We start from the raw sequence: 18,926 nt of genomic DNA on the forward strand, positions 1-18,926 counted from the left end.
ACGTGTGGTAAGCCACGGACGTCAAGAACATGCTGCCACCGACTTTCCTAGGGCAGGTCGGGTGTACAAATAGTATAGTAAAATCCCTGTGTTTTTATATCACATGTTACGGAGTAAAGTCAAGCACCAGCACGACAGAGACGAGATGGCTGTGAGAAGACGTCAGCCAATCGCACGCTGACCGAACCATCTCCAGGACGACAATGCGACAGCAGCGGTCCATACGTGAAGAGGACGTAAGCGCCGTGACTGACTGGCGACGACCCAGCTGAATAGCTGCTTCAAGACTAGCGACTTGTACAGAGGCGTCAACGCTCGTTACTTCGCTTGTAGACTATGTAACACAGACTTGGGACATTATAGCCAATGTGGAGGCAGGAATCCGTTTGTTATCATCGCATTCTGCGGATGAAATCAGGACTGAAACAGTTAGAATATTACGCCAAGCGAAACCACGTACCAGCAATTTGTCTGAAGCGGATAGGAGGGCACTGAGGGACATCAATGCGGATAAGAGCATTATTGTACTTGCAGCTGATAAAGGAAATGCTACGGTTTTGCTGAACACAGAAGATTATCACAAGAAGATTAGTGACCTTTTGGATCCGACTACGTACAAAAAGCTTCAGAAGGACCCTACAACCAATATTTTGAGAAGTATCAATCAATTGGTGAAATAATCTTCTCTTTCTTCGGTTGATAAAAGTCAACTCTGCAAAACGGAAGCTTATCCACCCAGACTTTATGGACTCCCAAAGGTACATAAACCACAGGTCCCGTTGAGACCGATTGTGAGTGCCATAGGATCTCCAACACATGAGGTGGACAGATATCTCGCCTGCTTGCTGCAACCACACATTGGCAGAACGGACAGTTACGTTAAAAACTCGGCGCATTTTATTGAAAAACTGAGGGAGATTAACGTCAGCCCAAGTGATATTCTCGTGAGCTTCGATGTAGTGTCATTGTTTACCATGGTACCTGTAAACGAAGCTACTTCATATATAGCAGATATTTTTACTACTGACATAGTGGCTTTATTTAAACACTGCCTGACGACAGCTTATTTCCAGTACAACAACGAGTTTTACGAACAGATCGACGGGGTGGCGATGGGAAGCCCTCTCAGCCCAGCTGTTGCCAATTTATTTATGGAGATCTTCGAACAGCGAGCGCTGCAGACTGCCAGTAAAAAGCCTGCTAAATGGTACCGCTATGTTGATGACACATTTGTAGTGTGGACTCATGGTGAAGAAGAGTTGGATGTCTTCTTGGTGCATCTGAACCGTATTAACCCGAAGATATAGTTTACGATGGAGAAAGAGAGCAACGGTCAACTCAATTTCCTGGATGTGTCGGTAATTAAACGGGTGGATGGGACGCTGGGCCACAAGGTATATAGAAAAAACACTCATACGGATCGATAACTTCACAAGGAATCTAACCATCATCCAAAGCAAAAAAGAGGTGTCATGAAAACCTTAGTGGACAGAGCCAACAAAATCTGCGAGCCGGCTTACTTACAAAATGAACTAAACCACTTACGGTCAGCCTTCATGAAAAACGGATATACCAGCAAGGAAATTGATCGAGCCCTTCATCAACGAAGAAAAGAAGCCAGAAGTCCAGAGCAACAACGGTCACCTACTGGAAAAGTTTTCCTACCGTTCAGTAATAAAGTCACGGACCGTATCGGGAAAGTTCTGGCCAAGTATGGGATCGAAAGAATCTTCAGGCCCACCAAGAAGATTAAGGAATATTTAAGAACTGCAAAAGACGCCCGATACCCCCTAGCAATATCTGGGGTATACAAAATTCCATGCAGTTGTGGATAAGTATTTATTGGAACAACGAAAAGAAGTGTAAACACCCGCTTAGCCGAACATAAAAGAAACTGTCGCTTACGACACATCGAAAAATCGGCCGCAGCTAAGCATGTTTTTCGAGATGGGAATCACGAAATTAAATTTAATGAGACAAGCGTTCTAGCACGAGCATCCCACTATCATGCGCGCATGTATAGAGAAGCAATAGAGATTCACAAACACCATAACAATTTTAATAGAAAAGAGGAAGTTTTAAAGTTAGACAAAATATGGATGGCGACGTTGCGCCAGCAGAATGACAATCGATTACTCTTAATCGAGAATGATGACGCCTTCCAAAGATAGGCATACCGTCGGCATCACGTGACGAATGGTGGTTCCCTCTATGCTCTCTATAAATGCTAGAGTACCTGTAGACTCAGTGGCAGCAGCCGGACGACCTCAGAAGATGTCTCCCGCAGCTGGAGACGAAACGTCAGGTAGAAATTTTATACATCGACCACGGCCTCTCAGCCCGGAAGTTGTAACTGAAGACAACACCGGCCGTGAAAGCCTACATTGTAAGATACTGGATTGCAAGGTGTACCAATTAGCAGATACACACTCAAATAACCATTTAATAGTGACGAAGAGTGGGCTCTAGAGACTAGTCAAGAAGTATCAGTGCGCAAAGAAGTGGGATACGGTAGGACTAAGTAGTGAAGAGATACGCTTGAAATTATGAAAGGCTGTAGATACTACAATAACGAATAGCTTACTTGGCAATTCAGTTGAGGAGAAACGAACATCCGTAAAAAGGCCAATCACTGAAGTTGAAAAGAAAAACGTAGGTACGATGAAGGTTACTGCGAAGGTATCTTGGGTAACAGACGAAACACACCAGTTTATCGATGAAAGATGGAAATACAAAAATGTTCACGGAAATTGAGAAATACAGAGATACAAGTCACTTAGGACTGAAATAAATAGGATGTGCAGGGAAGCTTAGACGAAATGGCTGCATGAAAAATGTGAAGAAATCGAAAACGAAATGATCGTCGGAAAGACTGTAACATCATATACACTGAAGAGACAAAGATCTGGTATAGGCACACTTATTCAAACATAGAGATATGTAAAGAGGCAGAATAAGGCGCTGCAGACGGCAACGCCCATATAAGACAACAAATGTCTGGCGCAGTTGTTAGATCGGTTACTCCTGCCACGGGCACAATGGCAGTTTTTCAAGATTTAAGTGTGTTTGAATGTGGTGTTATAGTAGGGCACGAGCGATGGGACACAGCATCTCCGGGGTAGCGATGAAGTGGGAATTTTCCCGTACGATCAATTCACGAGTGTACCTTGAATATCAGGAATCGGGTAAAACATCACATCGACATTGCTGCAGCCGGAAAAAGCTCCTGCAAGAAAGGGACCAACGACGACTGAAGAGAAACAATCTCTCTACGTGGCAGAAGTGCAACCCTTCCGCAGATTGCTGCAGATTTCAATGCTGGGCCATCAACAAGTGTCAGCGCTCAACGAAACAGCAGCGATATGGCCTTTGGAAGCCGAAGGCCCACTCGTGTTCCCTTGATGACTGCACCACACAAAGCTGTACGCCTCGCCTGGGCCATTCAAAATCGTTATTGGACTGTCCATGATTGGAAACGTGTTGCCTAGTCGGACGAGTCTCGTTTCAAATTGTGTCGAGCAGATGGACGTGTACGGGTATGGAGAGTAACTCATCAACCAATGGACCCTGCATGTCCGTAGGGGACTATTCAAGCTGGTGGAGGCTCTGTAATGGTATGGGGCGTGAGTACTTGGAGTGATATAGATCCCTGATACGTTCAGATACAACTCTGCCTCGTGACTGATCACCTGCATCCATTCACGTCCATTGTGCATTCCGACGGACTTGTGTAATTCTAGCAGGCCAATGCGACTCCCCCACACGTCCAGGATTGCTACAGAGTGGCTCCAGGAACACTCTTCTGAGTTTAAACACTTTCGTTGGCCTCCAAAGTTCACAGACATGAACATTATTGAGCATATTTGGGATGCATCGCAGCTTGCTGTTCAGAAGAGATCTCCACCCCCTCCTACTCTGACTGACTTACGTACGGCTTTGCAGGATTCATGGTGTCATTTCCCTCCATCATTATTTCAGAAATTAGTCGAATTCATGCCACGTCGCTTTGCGGCACTTCTGCATGGCTCGCGGGGTCTATACACAATATTAGGCAGGTGTACCAGTTTCTCTGGCTCTTCAGTGTATAAAAGGCCAAACAATCTGCGATGGTAACATTAAGCGTACAATGGTAATTCCAAGGCTAAATGCGTAGACGAGAGCTGCTAGGTGAAAAGTATACACTGAAGGCCTGTGTGAAGGGGAAGGCCTGTCTGATGACATTACAGCAGAAGATACAGTAGTCAGTATAGAAGAGGGAAAGGACCCAGTGTTAGAATCAGAATTTAAATGAGCTTTGGAATTTTTAAGATAAAATAATGCTGGGTGGATAGATAAAATTTCACCAGAACTTCTAAAATCATTCGGGGAAGTGGCAAGTAAACGACTATTCTCGTTGGTGTGTAGAATATGAGTCTGGCATTATTTCAACTGACTTTCGGAAAAACATCATACACACAATTCCGAACACTGCAAGAGCAGCCGCGCCGAGAGGCAGCGTGGTTTGAGGCGCCATGACACGGACGGCGCGGCCCCTCCAGCCGGAGGTTTGGGTCCGCCCTCGGGTATCGGAGTATGTCTTGTTCTTAGTGTTAAGTTTGTTTAAGTAGTGTGTAAGTCTAGGGACCGATGACCTCAGCAGTTTGGTCCCTTAGGAATTCACACACATCTGAACTTTGCAAGAGCTTCCAAGTGCGATAATTATTGCACTATCAGGTCAACAGCTCATGCATCCAAGTTGATGTCAAGAATAACACGCAGAAGAATGAAAAAGAAATCTGTGGATATGTTACACGATGATCAGTTTGGCTTTAGGGAAAGTAAGAGCACCAGTGAGGCAGTTCTGACTTTGCGCTTGGTGGTGAAAGCAAGACTAAAGGAAACTCAAGACACGCTTATAGGATTTGTCCATCTAGTAAAAGCTTTCGACAATGTGAAGTGGTACAAGATGTGCAACATTCTGAGAAAAATAGGAGTACACTAGAGGTAAAGACGGGTGACATACAATGTGTTCCACAACTAAAAGGGAACGGTAAAATTGGAAGACCAAGAACGAAGTGCTCGGATTGAAAAGGTGTAAAACAGGGATGCTGTCTTTCGGCTCTTCTATTCAGTCTATACATCGAAAAAGTAATGAGGTAATTAAAATGACAGTTTCTAGAGTGGGATTTCAATTCAGGGTGAAAGGATTCGCTGATGACATTTCCACCCCCAGTGAAACTGAAGAAGAAACACAGGATGTGTTGAATGGAATGAAGAGTTTAATGAGAATAGAAGATTGATTGAGAGAAAATCGAAGAAAGACGAAACTTACGAGAAGTAGCCGAAATGAAACAATGAGGAACTTAACATCAGGACTGGTGATCACAAAACAGATGAGGTTAAGGAGTTTTGCTACCTAGGCAGCAAAATAAGCGATGACGGAGCAAGGAGGACATCAAAAGCAGAATTCCTGGCCAAGAGAAGTCTACTAGTATAAAACAAAGGCTTTAATTTGACGAAGAATGGAATGTACGTTTGGAGCACCATATTGTACAGTAGTGGAGCACGGACTTAGAGAAAACCAGAACAGAAGCATCTGAGATGGGGTGCTACAGAAGAATGTTGAAAATTAGGTGGGCTGATGAGGTAAGGAATGAGGAGATTCTCTGCAGAATTGGAGAGGGAAAGAATATGTGGAAAACACCGACATTAAGAATGGACAAGCTGACAGGAAATATGTTAAGACATTACGGAATAACTTTCATGGTACTAGTGGAAGCTGTAGGGGGTAAAAGCTGTAGAGGAAGACAGACTGGCGGACACTCATTAAATAATTGAGGACGTAGTTTGTAAGTGATACTGTGAGAAAAAGAGATTATCACAGGAGAGGAATTCGTAGCGGGCGGCATCAAACCAGTCTGAAGACTGATGACTCTCTCTCTATCTCTCTCTCTCTCTCCCTCTCTCTCACAAACACACACACAAACAAACACACACACACACACACACACACACACACACACACACACTCATACACACACACAAAATCGTGGATTAAAGATAGTAGAGTGTCACCTGCAGCACTGACCTGTTACGTCATACGGCAACACCGATTTGCTGTCGTAGGCGCCGCTGTCCTTCAGCTGCTGCTCCTCTGTGTCGTTAGCGAAGTAGAATGTGGCCACTTTGATCGCCTTGAGGGTCACTAGTTCTGGACTGCTTGATGCTCCGCTCTTTGTCCTCCTGCTGCCTAGCAGAGCTGCTCTGCCCAAGTTGACGTGTTTCGCCGTCTTGCTGGTTAACAGTGTCGGGTGTTTCTTGAGATTACCCTGCCTCCTGATGTTTGACCTCTTTTGGTGGGCATTGCAAGCTGCCAACAGCATGAGCATCAGGAAAGCAGCGGTACACAGGCGGCGTGTCATTCTCTTGCGTCCTCAGCTGAAAAGTATGTAAGCTCCAGATCACGACCATTAGCTTCAAACACGAATGCTGCCCAAAGACTTTAATGTAATAATCAAAGAGTGCACTGTACCGTTTACATTCCTTTTAAATTTTCAGTACTAAATATTTTATTATCTGGATCTACATCATGCTCCAAACTGCCTAATGGTGTGTGGCGGAGAGTATTTCTGGTACCACCAAACGATCCACCCCCCCCCCCCACCCGCCAACCACACCCCTCCCCCCGCCACCCTACCCTGTTCCATTAGCGAATAGCGCGTGGGAAGACTGACTGTCGGTAAGCGTCTATATTAGCTCTAATTCCTCGAATTTTCTCGTCATGGTCATTTCGCGAGATGGAGGAAGTAACAAGCTGTCCAACTTTTCCGCCAAAGGACTCTCTCTATGTGTGAAATAAATAATCCTGTGTGGATACGAAGTATGACAACAGTATATAAAAATTACGGTTTTGTATGTGGACTCAGAGGTGTAGATTACGCAGAGACAGGTTTTTCCTTCGCATGCACTTAAAACAAACTGCCTACTTGGAGTATTTTTCATAAAGCAGTTCATTCCAGGCGATGAAAGGTAGATGACATGGTTATAGAGTTCACTTTTTCTATTTTGTTTTGTATTTTTTTAATCATCTACTGAAACAGATTTTTAAAACATTGTTTTTGTCCAAAAATCGAAGTACGTTTCTCGAGAAAATATTTAATTTTGAGTAATTCATACATCATTGAACTCATATGCGTAATATTACTCATTTAATTATATTTTATCTGAAACACGAAGTACCACCTTACTTCTATTATCTTGGTGGCCACGATATCAAGGTAAATTCAGTATCTTGCTCCTCAATCCAATTTGGCACCTATCTGGCCTTTTGACACCGACAGTGTTTTCCTAGTGGAAGTTGTCACCGCCATCAGGGAAAAAATCAGGCATCAAGGGATGCAAGTGATCTGTAATAATGGTCCCGTAGATCTCTCACTTTGCTAAGTAGTCAGAAAGCAGCTTGATTTACTATTAAATCGATACCAATACCACAGAAAAATACATGCTATCCTAATGTTTCTTTTCTGAGCTATAGTGATCAGGGAAAAATTAAGAAATGCCAAGAAATTTAATGGCGGTTCACCTACTCTGAACCCAGTGGAACACATCACGTGTAGTTGCTGTATTCATTGACTGGAGGAAAATGACATGTGCTACCCGCAACTACTTCCCTATCGGTAGATAAAAGAACTGTCGTGTGGCAATCTTCTGTCACATGACCGTGGAAATATCAGCCCTTTTCTCATACAGCAGGTACTTCTATTGCTTGGGTTAATAACTTAATTAATGAAGGGGATAGCGGTAACGGGGCAAATGCAGACAGTGAACTGAAATGAAATCAAACATATCGATAATAAAACACTACAAGTGCAAAGTAGACTTGTAACTTAGCCAACCCACGTTTCTGGATTAGTTGGCAATCTGTCGTCCTGGTGTACGACAAGAAAAACACATGGAAGAACACTGAGACACAAATGAAAACTCGTCCAATCCCTAGAGAGAGCAGTAATCGGAACACTGGAATTCTGGGAAACGAAAGTCACGAAATTCTGGGAAACGAAAGTCACTGAAGAAAGTTATCAGATATGAGGAGCCGCGTAAAATGAACACATAGCCGGGGTGGCACGACAAATACTACCGCATTAGCATGCATGACATCACAGCACTGGTTGCTCGTCGTGCAAACACTGTAACTGCACAAAAACATCTTAAAACAGGAACTGACTGCGTCTACACACGGCTGCTTCAAGTAAGGCGGAACCCATCAAATGTCGAATTCAATTGGCGGCAACTCCTTCACTGCTACTAATAACGGTGTTCGATTGAAAATATGATTTTAATTTAATACGTCTCTCTTTCTTTGCAAGGGTATGGGACTGGATAGCAGCTGAAGCCCCTCCAAATGTTGTATACGCCTCAGAAACTTCTCCAGGTTACATTAGAACGCAATAGGGCTGGAGGTCTGAGCTCACAAATCATTGATTCGTAACGTATGGAATTTGTGTGACCTGTACTACACATCAGTTGCAACGTATTTCCGGAAAATCACCGAGAACTAGTCGAATACACACCACGGGAAATAGCTGCTGTACTGTGAGCAACATGCTGTTAAGCGCGTGATGTTTTGGCTCATTGTTTGATAAACGAATTAGATGACTAACATCTAACAGTTCATAAGATGTGATGAGAACGTGTAATATGACTTCATTTGACTTCGCAATTTTGCGGCGAAACTACGTGGAAAATTATATAAATTCCATTTCAGTAATTACTACAAGAAGTTGCGAGTTACGGAACATATCGAATTTATGCTGGATTAAAATAACATGTCCTCTGAAATCTTAAATTATAGAAAGTCACTTGCAGTGTCCAACTTCATCAGACAAAGTTTCAGGCTAGCAGCAAGCCTACATCAAGAACTACAACTTAGGTAACATGTTAAAGTTCTTTAGTACCCACGAATGTGGATGCGGATAACGAACTCGATAACATGGATGTGGATGCGGATAAGGGACTCGTGGATGAAGTGCTTTTCCAGTCACGACCTCTAACAGTATGTAGTAAATGGTGATAAACTTCTTTTTACATTGATATTGCCATCCCCTGTAGACGGAAGTATTACGATGGGGCATAAGTTCGTAGCGTTCTTGTTTTGCATGTTAGTATTCGGGTTGCTATGGGTCTATTATCGATTGTCGTTTTTTATGTGTAGTTTAACGTTGCTGTTTCAGTTTGCATATTCTCATTTTGTCATTTGGAGATAGTGAGTGGAGTATGGTCGCAAGAAAATGGAGTGGCAGGTGGAGTAATGGGAACGTCTCCGACACATTCTTCTGTCTGAGTTCAGTAGAGGGTTGACAGCAGAGGAGGGCCGAAACACTTTCGGCGTGTTTCAGGATAATACTATTAGCCTGAGCACGGTAGGAAAATAGTTCCTGCCTTTTAAGGGGAATCGTTCTCACATCAGTGACTTTGCGCATTCGGGGTTTGATGTAGATGGTTTAAACGCATTAATCCACGATGATCTACGACAGTGTACACGAGAACTGACAAATGCGATGGACTGTAATCATTCCACTATCATACGACATTTGCATGCAAATGGGAAGTTTCAAAATTGGGTATGTGGGTACCACATTGCGGCAGCGCGGATCTTTCTGTCCCTTTACGACTGACCTGCACCTACCTGTGATCATTGTCTCAGCGTATCATCAGTAGGGAAGCCGAGCGAAACCTACTGTACTTCGACGTGAAACAGGCTGCAATGAAAGTCACTAATCTACGTTTCGGGAGAAAGTTTTCACACGAAATGAAAGGTTCGAAATTTTGTCCTCAATTAATATTTTCTGAAACTTGGGTGAACAAGTATCACTGCCAAGCCCGTGCTAGTCTTAACACAGTCACTCACAATCTCTTTCACTCACGTTAGCAACTTTATGGTGTTGCATTTCCCGAAAACGTAATAGCTACAAAAATATTGATTGGTTTTTATTGATAATGCTCGCCAAATGTTAAGTCTGTCGGTACCAAATGCAGTCACAGTTTTTAGCCACCGACCTGTTCAATTTCTAGACGCCCATCGGAATAATTATGCCGTCACTTTTCCACACTTTTGATGTATGAAACACTGCTAGATCCGGAAACTTATCGTTTCCATCGAAACTGCTACTACACACGTCCGAACTGTTTCATGGCTAGGCTCCCACTCTTCTCTATCAGCAGAGAAAGGTGCGCGAAGTATATTGCTTTACCATTGGTCAGTTTACTCAACAGCCAATAGCCGAACAACATTCTCCCGCGTCAGTCCGCGCTTTTCATCCATAACCAATCGCAAAATAGTAAACCTAACGACTCACTTTTTACCGACGTAATTATCCAATATGCTGAAGTTTTGCTTATGCATAAAGTTATTTACTATTGTTATTTATACCTAAATTAACTTTCCCATTACCATAAACTTACTTTACAAATCTATTCTACAAAAATCCCCTTTGTCCATATCCATACTTCTTCGAAATGTTCCCACACTAAATCCTACTACATAACTCGTTAAACAATTACCTTCATATAACCTTAAACCACACTCACGCATGATTCATACTGCTAAAACACATTTATAACATTTTACGTACACAAAAAGAGATAATAACACTTTATGAACAGAGTAGAACAGTTTATGAAAGAGTGGGCACAATCGAAACTAAAATCACAGTCCCCCTATCCAATATTGTCCTCTATCGGCTGATACATAAGCTACGTGCGCGTCCAGTCTCGCGTCACCATCTGTCACGATCCAGCTCTGAGACACATCTCCCACTTAACCGCCACCAAGGCAGGATCGTTATACGGCGCTACGCTTCAACATGCTCTAAGCCAAAATCACAGAAGTCACACGGTGGCCTTATGTGCGTTTCCGCTTGCTCGTCATCAGTTGGCTCGTGAACAAAACGGACCGTTACTTGTGATGGTGTGTTTATGATAATATAAGGAAGTGGTTTAGCCCGAACAAAGCAGTAACCCCCTGTACAAAGACCTTCGCACTTCCACAAAAGATAGTTATGCGCCTGGTGGAACAGCGAAGGTGGGGTGTACTACGAACTGCTTTCTGGAGGTGTAATCACCGCTGTTGACGCAGTGCAAGAATAACAGCCAGGAGGGTTACGTGAAGTATTGCTACTCCCCGATAACGCCCCCCCTGCTTTCTGCTTGACTGTCACTTTGCATTAACCTTCTTCAGTAAGGAAGACACGTGGCAATTATACGAAGTCGTTGTTGATAACAACCGTTCCCGTGAGTCTCAACATTAGTCATTACTCGGTTTTCCTTTTACATATCAGCGAGGACTAAAGTATGCAGAGTACATCGTAAACCACCGACAACGCCTCTGTTGTTGTGCAGCACGAGAAACTGGTCTGTTGTCCAGAGCGAAAACCTGTTCGGAGAACTATAGTTTCCGCACCATGGGGCCTCGAAATTTCGGAACGGTGGTGTCAGAACTTCCTCAGAATGTGTTCGCTATCTTGAATAGTTAGGCAGCAGTATAGCCATCAGTGTAAAGTGGATGCTTGGACTCTGCCTAATGAGGAGCATTCCAGGGCCTGCGTGGTACTCATACACTGATTATAACCACCGACCTAGTATCGGTATAAACCCGTCCAGCGTCACCTGCCCAGGTATGACTGCTAGTCAGACACATGCACGGTACATGTAGTACCGTCGAGCGTGCTATCCGTGTGCAGAATGTGGAAGAAGCGCGACCTATTTGAGTTTGACTTGGAGCTGAACGTGACAGCCCGGAGGCTAAGCACAAGAATTTCAGAAACAGCACGACTTGTCGGGGGTTCGAAGAGTGCTTTGGTGAATATCTTCAATACGTGACGAAACCAAGGTGAAACCACGTTCAGACGTGGCCTGCCTCCCCTCGTTAGAGATGTCGGACGTCGTAGGCTGGGCAGACTGGTAAATGCGGACAGGCGGAGAACTGTTGCGGAACTATCATCAGACTCTAATACTAGGCAGGGTACAAGTGTATTTGTACATGTAGTGCACTGAACACTCCTAACGAAGGGCCTCCGCATCCGATGACCAATGCATGTGCCAATGTTAACTCCACGACATCGGCAACTACGACTGAAATGGGCACATTACCATCGGCGGTGGATGTTGGCGCAATGCCAGAGCGTTGCATGGTCTGATGACATCCGATACTTTCTTACTCATGTCGATGGGAGGGTGCGAATCCGACATCTTCCAGGGGAACAGCTCCATGACACTTGCACTGCGGGATGGAGACAAGCTCCATTATGCTCACGGGAATATTCAAGTGGGCATCCATAGGTCGAGTGGAGCTCGTGAAAGGCACCATGACGGCGAAGGATTATTATACACTGGTTGTAGACCACGTACCCCACGTCCAGACTATTATATTTCCCAATGGCTGTGGCATTTTTGAACAAGATAATAAGCCGTCTCACAAGGCCAGGAGTGTGATGGAGTGGTTCGAGGAAAAGAGTGGGGAGTTCTAGTAGACACGGAGCCCCCAACAACTCGCAAGATCTGAACCCGACGGAACGCATGTGGGATGTGATTGCACGTGGCACCAGAGCTCATCGGCCCCCTCCCCAGAATGTAAGGAAATTAAGTGACTTGTGTGTGCTTTCGTGGTGCAACCTACCAGGGCCTTATTGCTTCCACGCCATGGTGCATCGCCTTTGTTCTCCGTGCCGAAGTTGGACATACCAACTTTTAGCTAAATCGTCATAATGTTGTGGCTGTTTGGTGTCCACTGTTCTCACCATAATAAAGTAGATGTACCATTGCTGTAACACTGCGGACAGCTTTGTGACATGTATAAGCACACAAGTGACCAAATGAGCGATATGTTGCTTCTGTACGGCAAAACTGAAGGAAACGACCGAAATGCTACATGATTGTTTGCAGATAGATTTCCCAAGACAAATTACCTGCATCTTTCGACGTTGGTAGCAATTAAGAAAAGACATGAAATGCAGCACTTCGCAGTAAACTGACCAGTTTGCCTTGCCGCAAATTATACTGAGCGTTGTCAGTGTTGGCTATTTTCATCCCACATGCACACATGTATAGTCACATTCTGACGCGAGAAAGACACGGAAGTTAGTGTATCCAACAAATTTCCACGGCAGGTACAGATTTATCGAGATACTGTAGGTCGTCTGCTGACGCTCTTGCAGCTTAAGTGGATTCATCCACGGAGACAAAGGTCCCACATTGACCCATTGTCCAAAACTTTCACTGACCCGCTCATTGTCTCGAGTAGTGAGCAGTACATACGTGGCTTTTTGTTTCACAAATCTTCAGGCATGACACACTCTCTCTCTCTCTTTATGTTAATTATGATGCTTCGCCAAAGGCTTTGTTTTATAAATCGGTATTTTTATACCAATACACCCAATGAACAATAGACCTTGCTGTCGATGGGGAGGATTGCGTACCTCAGCGATACAGATAGCCGTTCCGTAGGTGCAACCACAATGGAGGGGTGTCTGCTGAGAGGCCAGACAAACGTGTGGTTCCTGAAGAAGGGCAGCAGCCTGTTCAGTAGTTTCAGGGACAACAGTCTGGATGATTGACTGATCTGGTGTTGTAACACTAACCAAAATGGCCTTGCTGTGCTGGTAATTTATCCCGAGGGCATGCAGCTTTATTGTATGGTTAAATAAAGATGTCGTCCTCTTGGGTAAAATATTCCGGAAGTAAAATAGTCCCCCATTCGGATCACCCGGCGGGAACCACTCAGGAGGACGTCGTTACCAGGAGAAAGAAAACTGGTGTTCTACGGATCGGAGTGTAGAATGTCAGACTTCTTAATCGGGCATGTAGGTTACAAAATTAAAAAGGGAAATGGATAGGTTACAATTAGATATAGTAGGAATTAGTGAAGTTCGGTGGCAGGAGGAACAAGACTTCAGGTCAGATGAATACAGGGTTATAAATACAAAATCAAATAGGGGTATGCAGGAGTAGGATTAATAATCAATAAAAAAATAGGAATGCGGGTAAGCGCCTATAAACAGCATAGGGAACGCATTATTGTGGCCAATACAGATACGAAGCCCACGGCTACCACAGTACACAGTAGCACAAGGTTATATGCCAACTAGCTCCGAAGATGACGAAGAGATTGATGAAATGTATGATGACATAGAAGAAATTATTCAGATAGTGAACGGAGACGAAAATTTAATAGTCACGGGTAACTGGAATTCGATAGTAGGAAAAGGAAGAGAAGGTAACGTAGCAGGTGAATATGGAATGGGGGTAAGGAATAAAAGAGGAAGCTGCCTGGTAGAATTTTGCACAGAGCATAACTTAATCATAGCTAACACTTGGTTCGAGAACAATGAAAGAAGGCTGTATACGTGGAAGAGGCCTGGAGATACTGGAAGATTTCAGATAGATTATTTAATGGTAACACAGACATTTATGACCCAGCCTTTAAAGTAAGACATTTCCAGGGGCAGATGTGGACTCTGACCATAATCTATTGGTTATGAACTGTAGATTAAAACTGAAGAAACTGCAAAAAGGTGGGAATTTAAGGAGATGGGACCTGGATAAACTGAAAGAACCAGAGGTTGTAGAGAGTTTAAAGCAGAGCATTAGGGAACGATTGACAAGAATGGGGGAAAGAAATACAGTAGAAGAAGAATGGGTAGCTTTGAGAGATGTAATAGTGAAGGCAGCAGAGGATCAAGTAGGTAAAAAGATGAGGGCTAGTAGATATCCTTGGGTAATAGAAGATATATTGAATTTAATTGATGTAAGGAGAAAATATAAAAATGCATTAAATGAAGCAGGCAAAAAGGAATACAAATGTCTCAAAAATGATATCGACAGGAAGTGTAAAATGGCTAAGCAGGGATGGCTAGAGGATAAATGTAAGGATGTAGAGGCATGTATCACTAGGGGTAAGATAGATTGCCTAAGGGAAATTAAAGAGACCTTTGGCGCAAAAAGAACCTCTTGTATCAATATCAAGAGCTCAGATGGAAAGCCAGTTCTAAGCAAAGAAGGGAAAGCAGAAAGATGGAAGGAGTATACAGAGGGTCTATACAAGGGTGATGTACTTGAGGACAATATTATGGAATGGAAGAGGATGTAGATGAAGATGAAATGGGAGATATGATACTGCGTGAAGAGTTTGACAGAGCACTGAAAGACCTAAGTCGAAACAGGGCCCTGGGAGTAGACAACATCCCATAAGAACTACTGACAGCCTTGGGAGAGCCAACCCTGACAAAACACTAACATCTGGTGAGAAAGATGTATGATACAGGTGAAATATCCTCTGACTTCAATAAGAATGTAATAATTCCAATCCCAAAGAAAGCAGGTGTTGACAGATGTGAAAATTAACGAATTATCAGGTTAATAAGTCACGGCTGCAAAATACTAGCACGGATTCTTTACAAACGTATGGAAAAACTGGTAGAAACCGACCTCGGGGAATATCAGTTCTGATTCCGTAGAAATATTGGAACACGTAAGGATATACTGACTGTACGACTTATCTTAGAAGCTAGATTAAGGAAGGGCAACCCTACTTTTCTCGCATTTGTAGACTTAGAGAAAGCTTTTGACAATGTTGACTGGAATTCTCTCTTTCAAATTCTGAAAGTGGCAGGGGTAAAACACAGGGAGCGAGAGGCTATTTACAATTTGTACAGAAACCAAATGGCTGTTATACGAGTCGAGGTGCATGAAAGGGAAGCAGTGGTTGGGAAGGGGGTGAGACAGGGTTGTAGCCTCTCCCTGATGTTATTCAATCTGTATATTGAGGAAGCAATATAGTAAACAAAAGAAAAGTGTGGAGTAGAAATTAAAATCCAAGGAGAAGAAATAAAAACGTTGAGGTTCGCCGATGACATTGTAATTCTGTCAGAGACAGCATAGGACCTGGAAGATCAGTTGAACAGAATGGACAGTGTCTTGAAAGGAGGATATAAGATGAACATCAACAAAAACAAAACGAGGACAATGGAATATTGTCGAATAAAATCTGGTGATGATGAGGGAATTAGATTAGAAAACGAGGCACTTAAAGTAGTAAATGAGTTTTGCTATTTGGTTAGCAAAATAACTGATGATGTTCGAAGCAGTGAGGATATAAAATGTAGACTGGCAGTGGCAAGGAAAGCGTTTTTGAAGAAGAGAAATTTGTTAACATCGAGTATAGATTTAAGTGTTAGGAAGTCGTTTCTGGAAGTATTTGTATGGAGTGTAGCCTTGTATGGAAGAGAAACGTGGACGATAAATAGTTTAGACAAGAAGAGAATAGAAGGTTTCGAGACGTGGTGCTACAGGAGAATGCTGAAGATTAGATGGGTAGACCACATAACGAGGAGGTATTGAATAGAATTGGAGAGAAGTGATATTTGTTTCACAACTTGACTAGACGAAGGGATCGGTTGGTAGGACATGCTCTGAGGCATCAAGAAATCACCAGTTTTGTATTGGAGGGCAGCATGGAGGGTAAAAATCGTAGAGGGAGAGCAAGACATGAATACACTAAGCCGATTCAGAAGGATGTATGTTGCAGTAGGTACTGGGAGATGAAGAAGCTTGCACAGGATAGAGTAGCATGGAGAGCTGCATCAAACCAGTCTCTGGATTGAAGACCACAACAAAAAACAAGAATTTGTTATCTTACACATGGGAACTCCGTGAATGCGCTTAAGTATAGATTTAAACGCAATAGCAGCTGTCAGCCATTACTATTGGAGTAATAGTATTATTTTAAACCATGGAGGCCAGAGAGCACACCTTAATGAAAATTTCTGTGGGAAAAGCTCGATTTTAGCACTTCTGAAGATTCCAACAGGCATACATTGTTGTTAAGATTAGATCCAGTTTTTTAATACGTAATAGAAAAACTAGATCGTCAGTCGTTGTATAATTACTTACATTGAGATTTTTTCTTCAGCCTATGTCCCTCGAACGGGGAGGTGGCAGAGTGGACAGAACACATCATTGTCATTACAGAGGATCTCCGATGAAATCCTCGTATAAACGTGTTGATTTAGGTTATCTCTGCTTTTGAAACAAAAAAAGATGTTCTTCTCCAATCTTACGACGTCATCGACCACGTAACGTTAAACTCTAAATTTTCCGCAAGGTGTACATGTTGCTGGGCGCGATCTGATATATGATAAACAAAATTTTTGGAGACAAGATCGCGTGTTGCAATATTTTTATTTTATTGTATTTCGTTAATGACCGGTTCCGACATGGTCCAGTTTTCATTATCGGATCTATAATGTACAAGGGCAAAAACATTACTAAGACAATCAACATAGCTTTGCAACCAGTATACAAATGTTGTTTATCCTGTTGTATACTGGTTGCACAGTTTAGCATTTTATCTTAGTAATCTTTTTTTTTTTTTTCCTGGTACATTATAGACAACTAGACCCTGTCGAAACCTGCCAATGATGAAATACAATAAAATTAAAATATTAGAACACACCTTCTTGGCTGCCAAATATTCTTATTTACGTAATTGTTTCGTTTTAATTTCTAGTGTAGTTCAGCTGGTATGGCATTCCTCGATTTTATTTAACTATGTTGCATGTCTTTAACTCTGTCTTCTCAGATTATCGTTCTAATGTTTTCTGAGGAGTATAGATATTTTAATCAGACTGCAACAGTCATGGCTAACTTTTAAATGGCAGTAATAATGACGTACAGCCATGGTTAACTGCAAAATGACACTAAAATGTCCCACTGGGATTACTAATAAAGTGATCTCCACACTGGATCTAAGAGTCTAATCCCCAGTTTCGTTGCACAAGGTGTATTAAAATAAACGACAACGCTTAGAATGACGTTCCGTACGGCAAATGTGTAATTTTTCAAGAGAGAAGCCTTTTCGTAAATGCATAGTGTTGGAGCTGTGGGAGTTCGAGGTATGTGAATGGTGGCATAAAAAATATTTCGATTTGTTTTTGGTGTCCTACTTTGTTGTGCAACCCATTAGTCACAATTGTAAAATGGATACTCGGACTGCGTCTGCGGAACGCTAATAATGTTGAGCAGAACGGCAAACTGCTCTTTTTCTAAGAGCGAAATAAACTTGTTTCTGGCCACGTGTTGTTTCTTGACAAATTGGCCAGGTGCCAGTAGTACTTGCGCTCTGAGGGTTCAATGCCAAAGTAATTGCATACATAGACAGTTCCTTCTTCCTGGGAGTCGAGACACTACGATTTTTGCCTATTATCGACATTGATACTGGTAAGATATCGGCCACGGGAATGTTATACTTTTAAGTTTGTAGTCGAATAACAAATGACAAAAGAAGAATTGTTTTACGTGATATAGTTGAAAATGAACGGTTTTCTACTTTTTTCCTGTTCTTGCATTATTAGACATTGCTACTTGCCAAATTTCATGGTTCTAGGCCAGTGGGAAGTACAATGTAGGTTCTAATAAGTCTGCGAGTATCACAGTATGGGACATAAATGGCCATATCTTTTGATTGCACTGACCTAAAAGCCTAACATTTTTAAACCAGCAAGGGTTCATAGCCCTCCGTAAGTCATGAATTTCATCACGATATGTCTATCTGTTCCTGAGAAAAAGGCGTTTTAACGGAAAAACTGGCAGACACAGTCATATAAAAAATCACAAAAATATTGTTATAGTATCATAAAAATTCAGAATTTTACAATTTTTCCCTTTAATTGCAGTATGAACGTCATGATTCTACATCAACGGGAAGTACCCCACTGGTTTTCACGAATGAGTTTACGAGTATCAAAGTAAGTTGAAAGGTATGTGCTAAGGTCTGATCAGGCAGCCTCCAGAAAATAGTCGGCAGTTGCCAACTTCAAGATGGAACGAGTATAATATCTTTGAGTAGGAGGATCTTTTATGGTTAAGAGAGCCTGGCGCGCACAGTAAAAAAACCG

At 42.7% G+C, this 18,926-nt stretch overlaps 1 protein-coding gene across 1 annotated transcript in view; it reads right to left on the reverse strand.

Annotated features, from left to right (window-relative positions):
- LOC126251622 (major royal jelly protein 1-like) overlaps positions 1 to 18,926 on the reverse strand; it is a 55,816-nt gene that overhangs the window by 33,739 nt on the left and 3,151 nt on the right. Inside the window, exon 2 of the mRNA XM_049952164.1 lies at positions 6,068 to 6,417. Within this exon, the coding sequence (XP_049808121.1) occupies positions 6,068 to 6,401 (334 nt within the window). The 5' untranslated portion in view covers positions 6,402 to 6,417. The remainder of the gene's footprint in view (positions 1 to 6,067; positions 6,418 to 18,926) is intronic.

This window comes from Schistocerca nitens, chromosome 4 (genome assembly GCF_023898315.1).
Source record: "Schistocerca nitens isolate TAMUIC-IGC-003100 chromosome 4, iqSchNite1.1, whole genome shotgun sequence".
In the NCBI taxonomy this organism is placed as follows: domain Eukaryota; kingdom Metazoa; phylum Arthropoda; class Insecta; order Orthoptera; family Acrididae; genus Schistocerca; species Schistocerca nitens.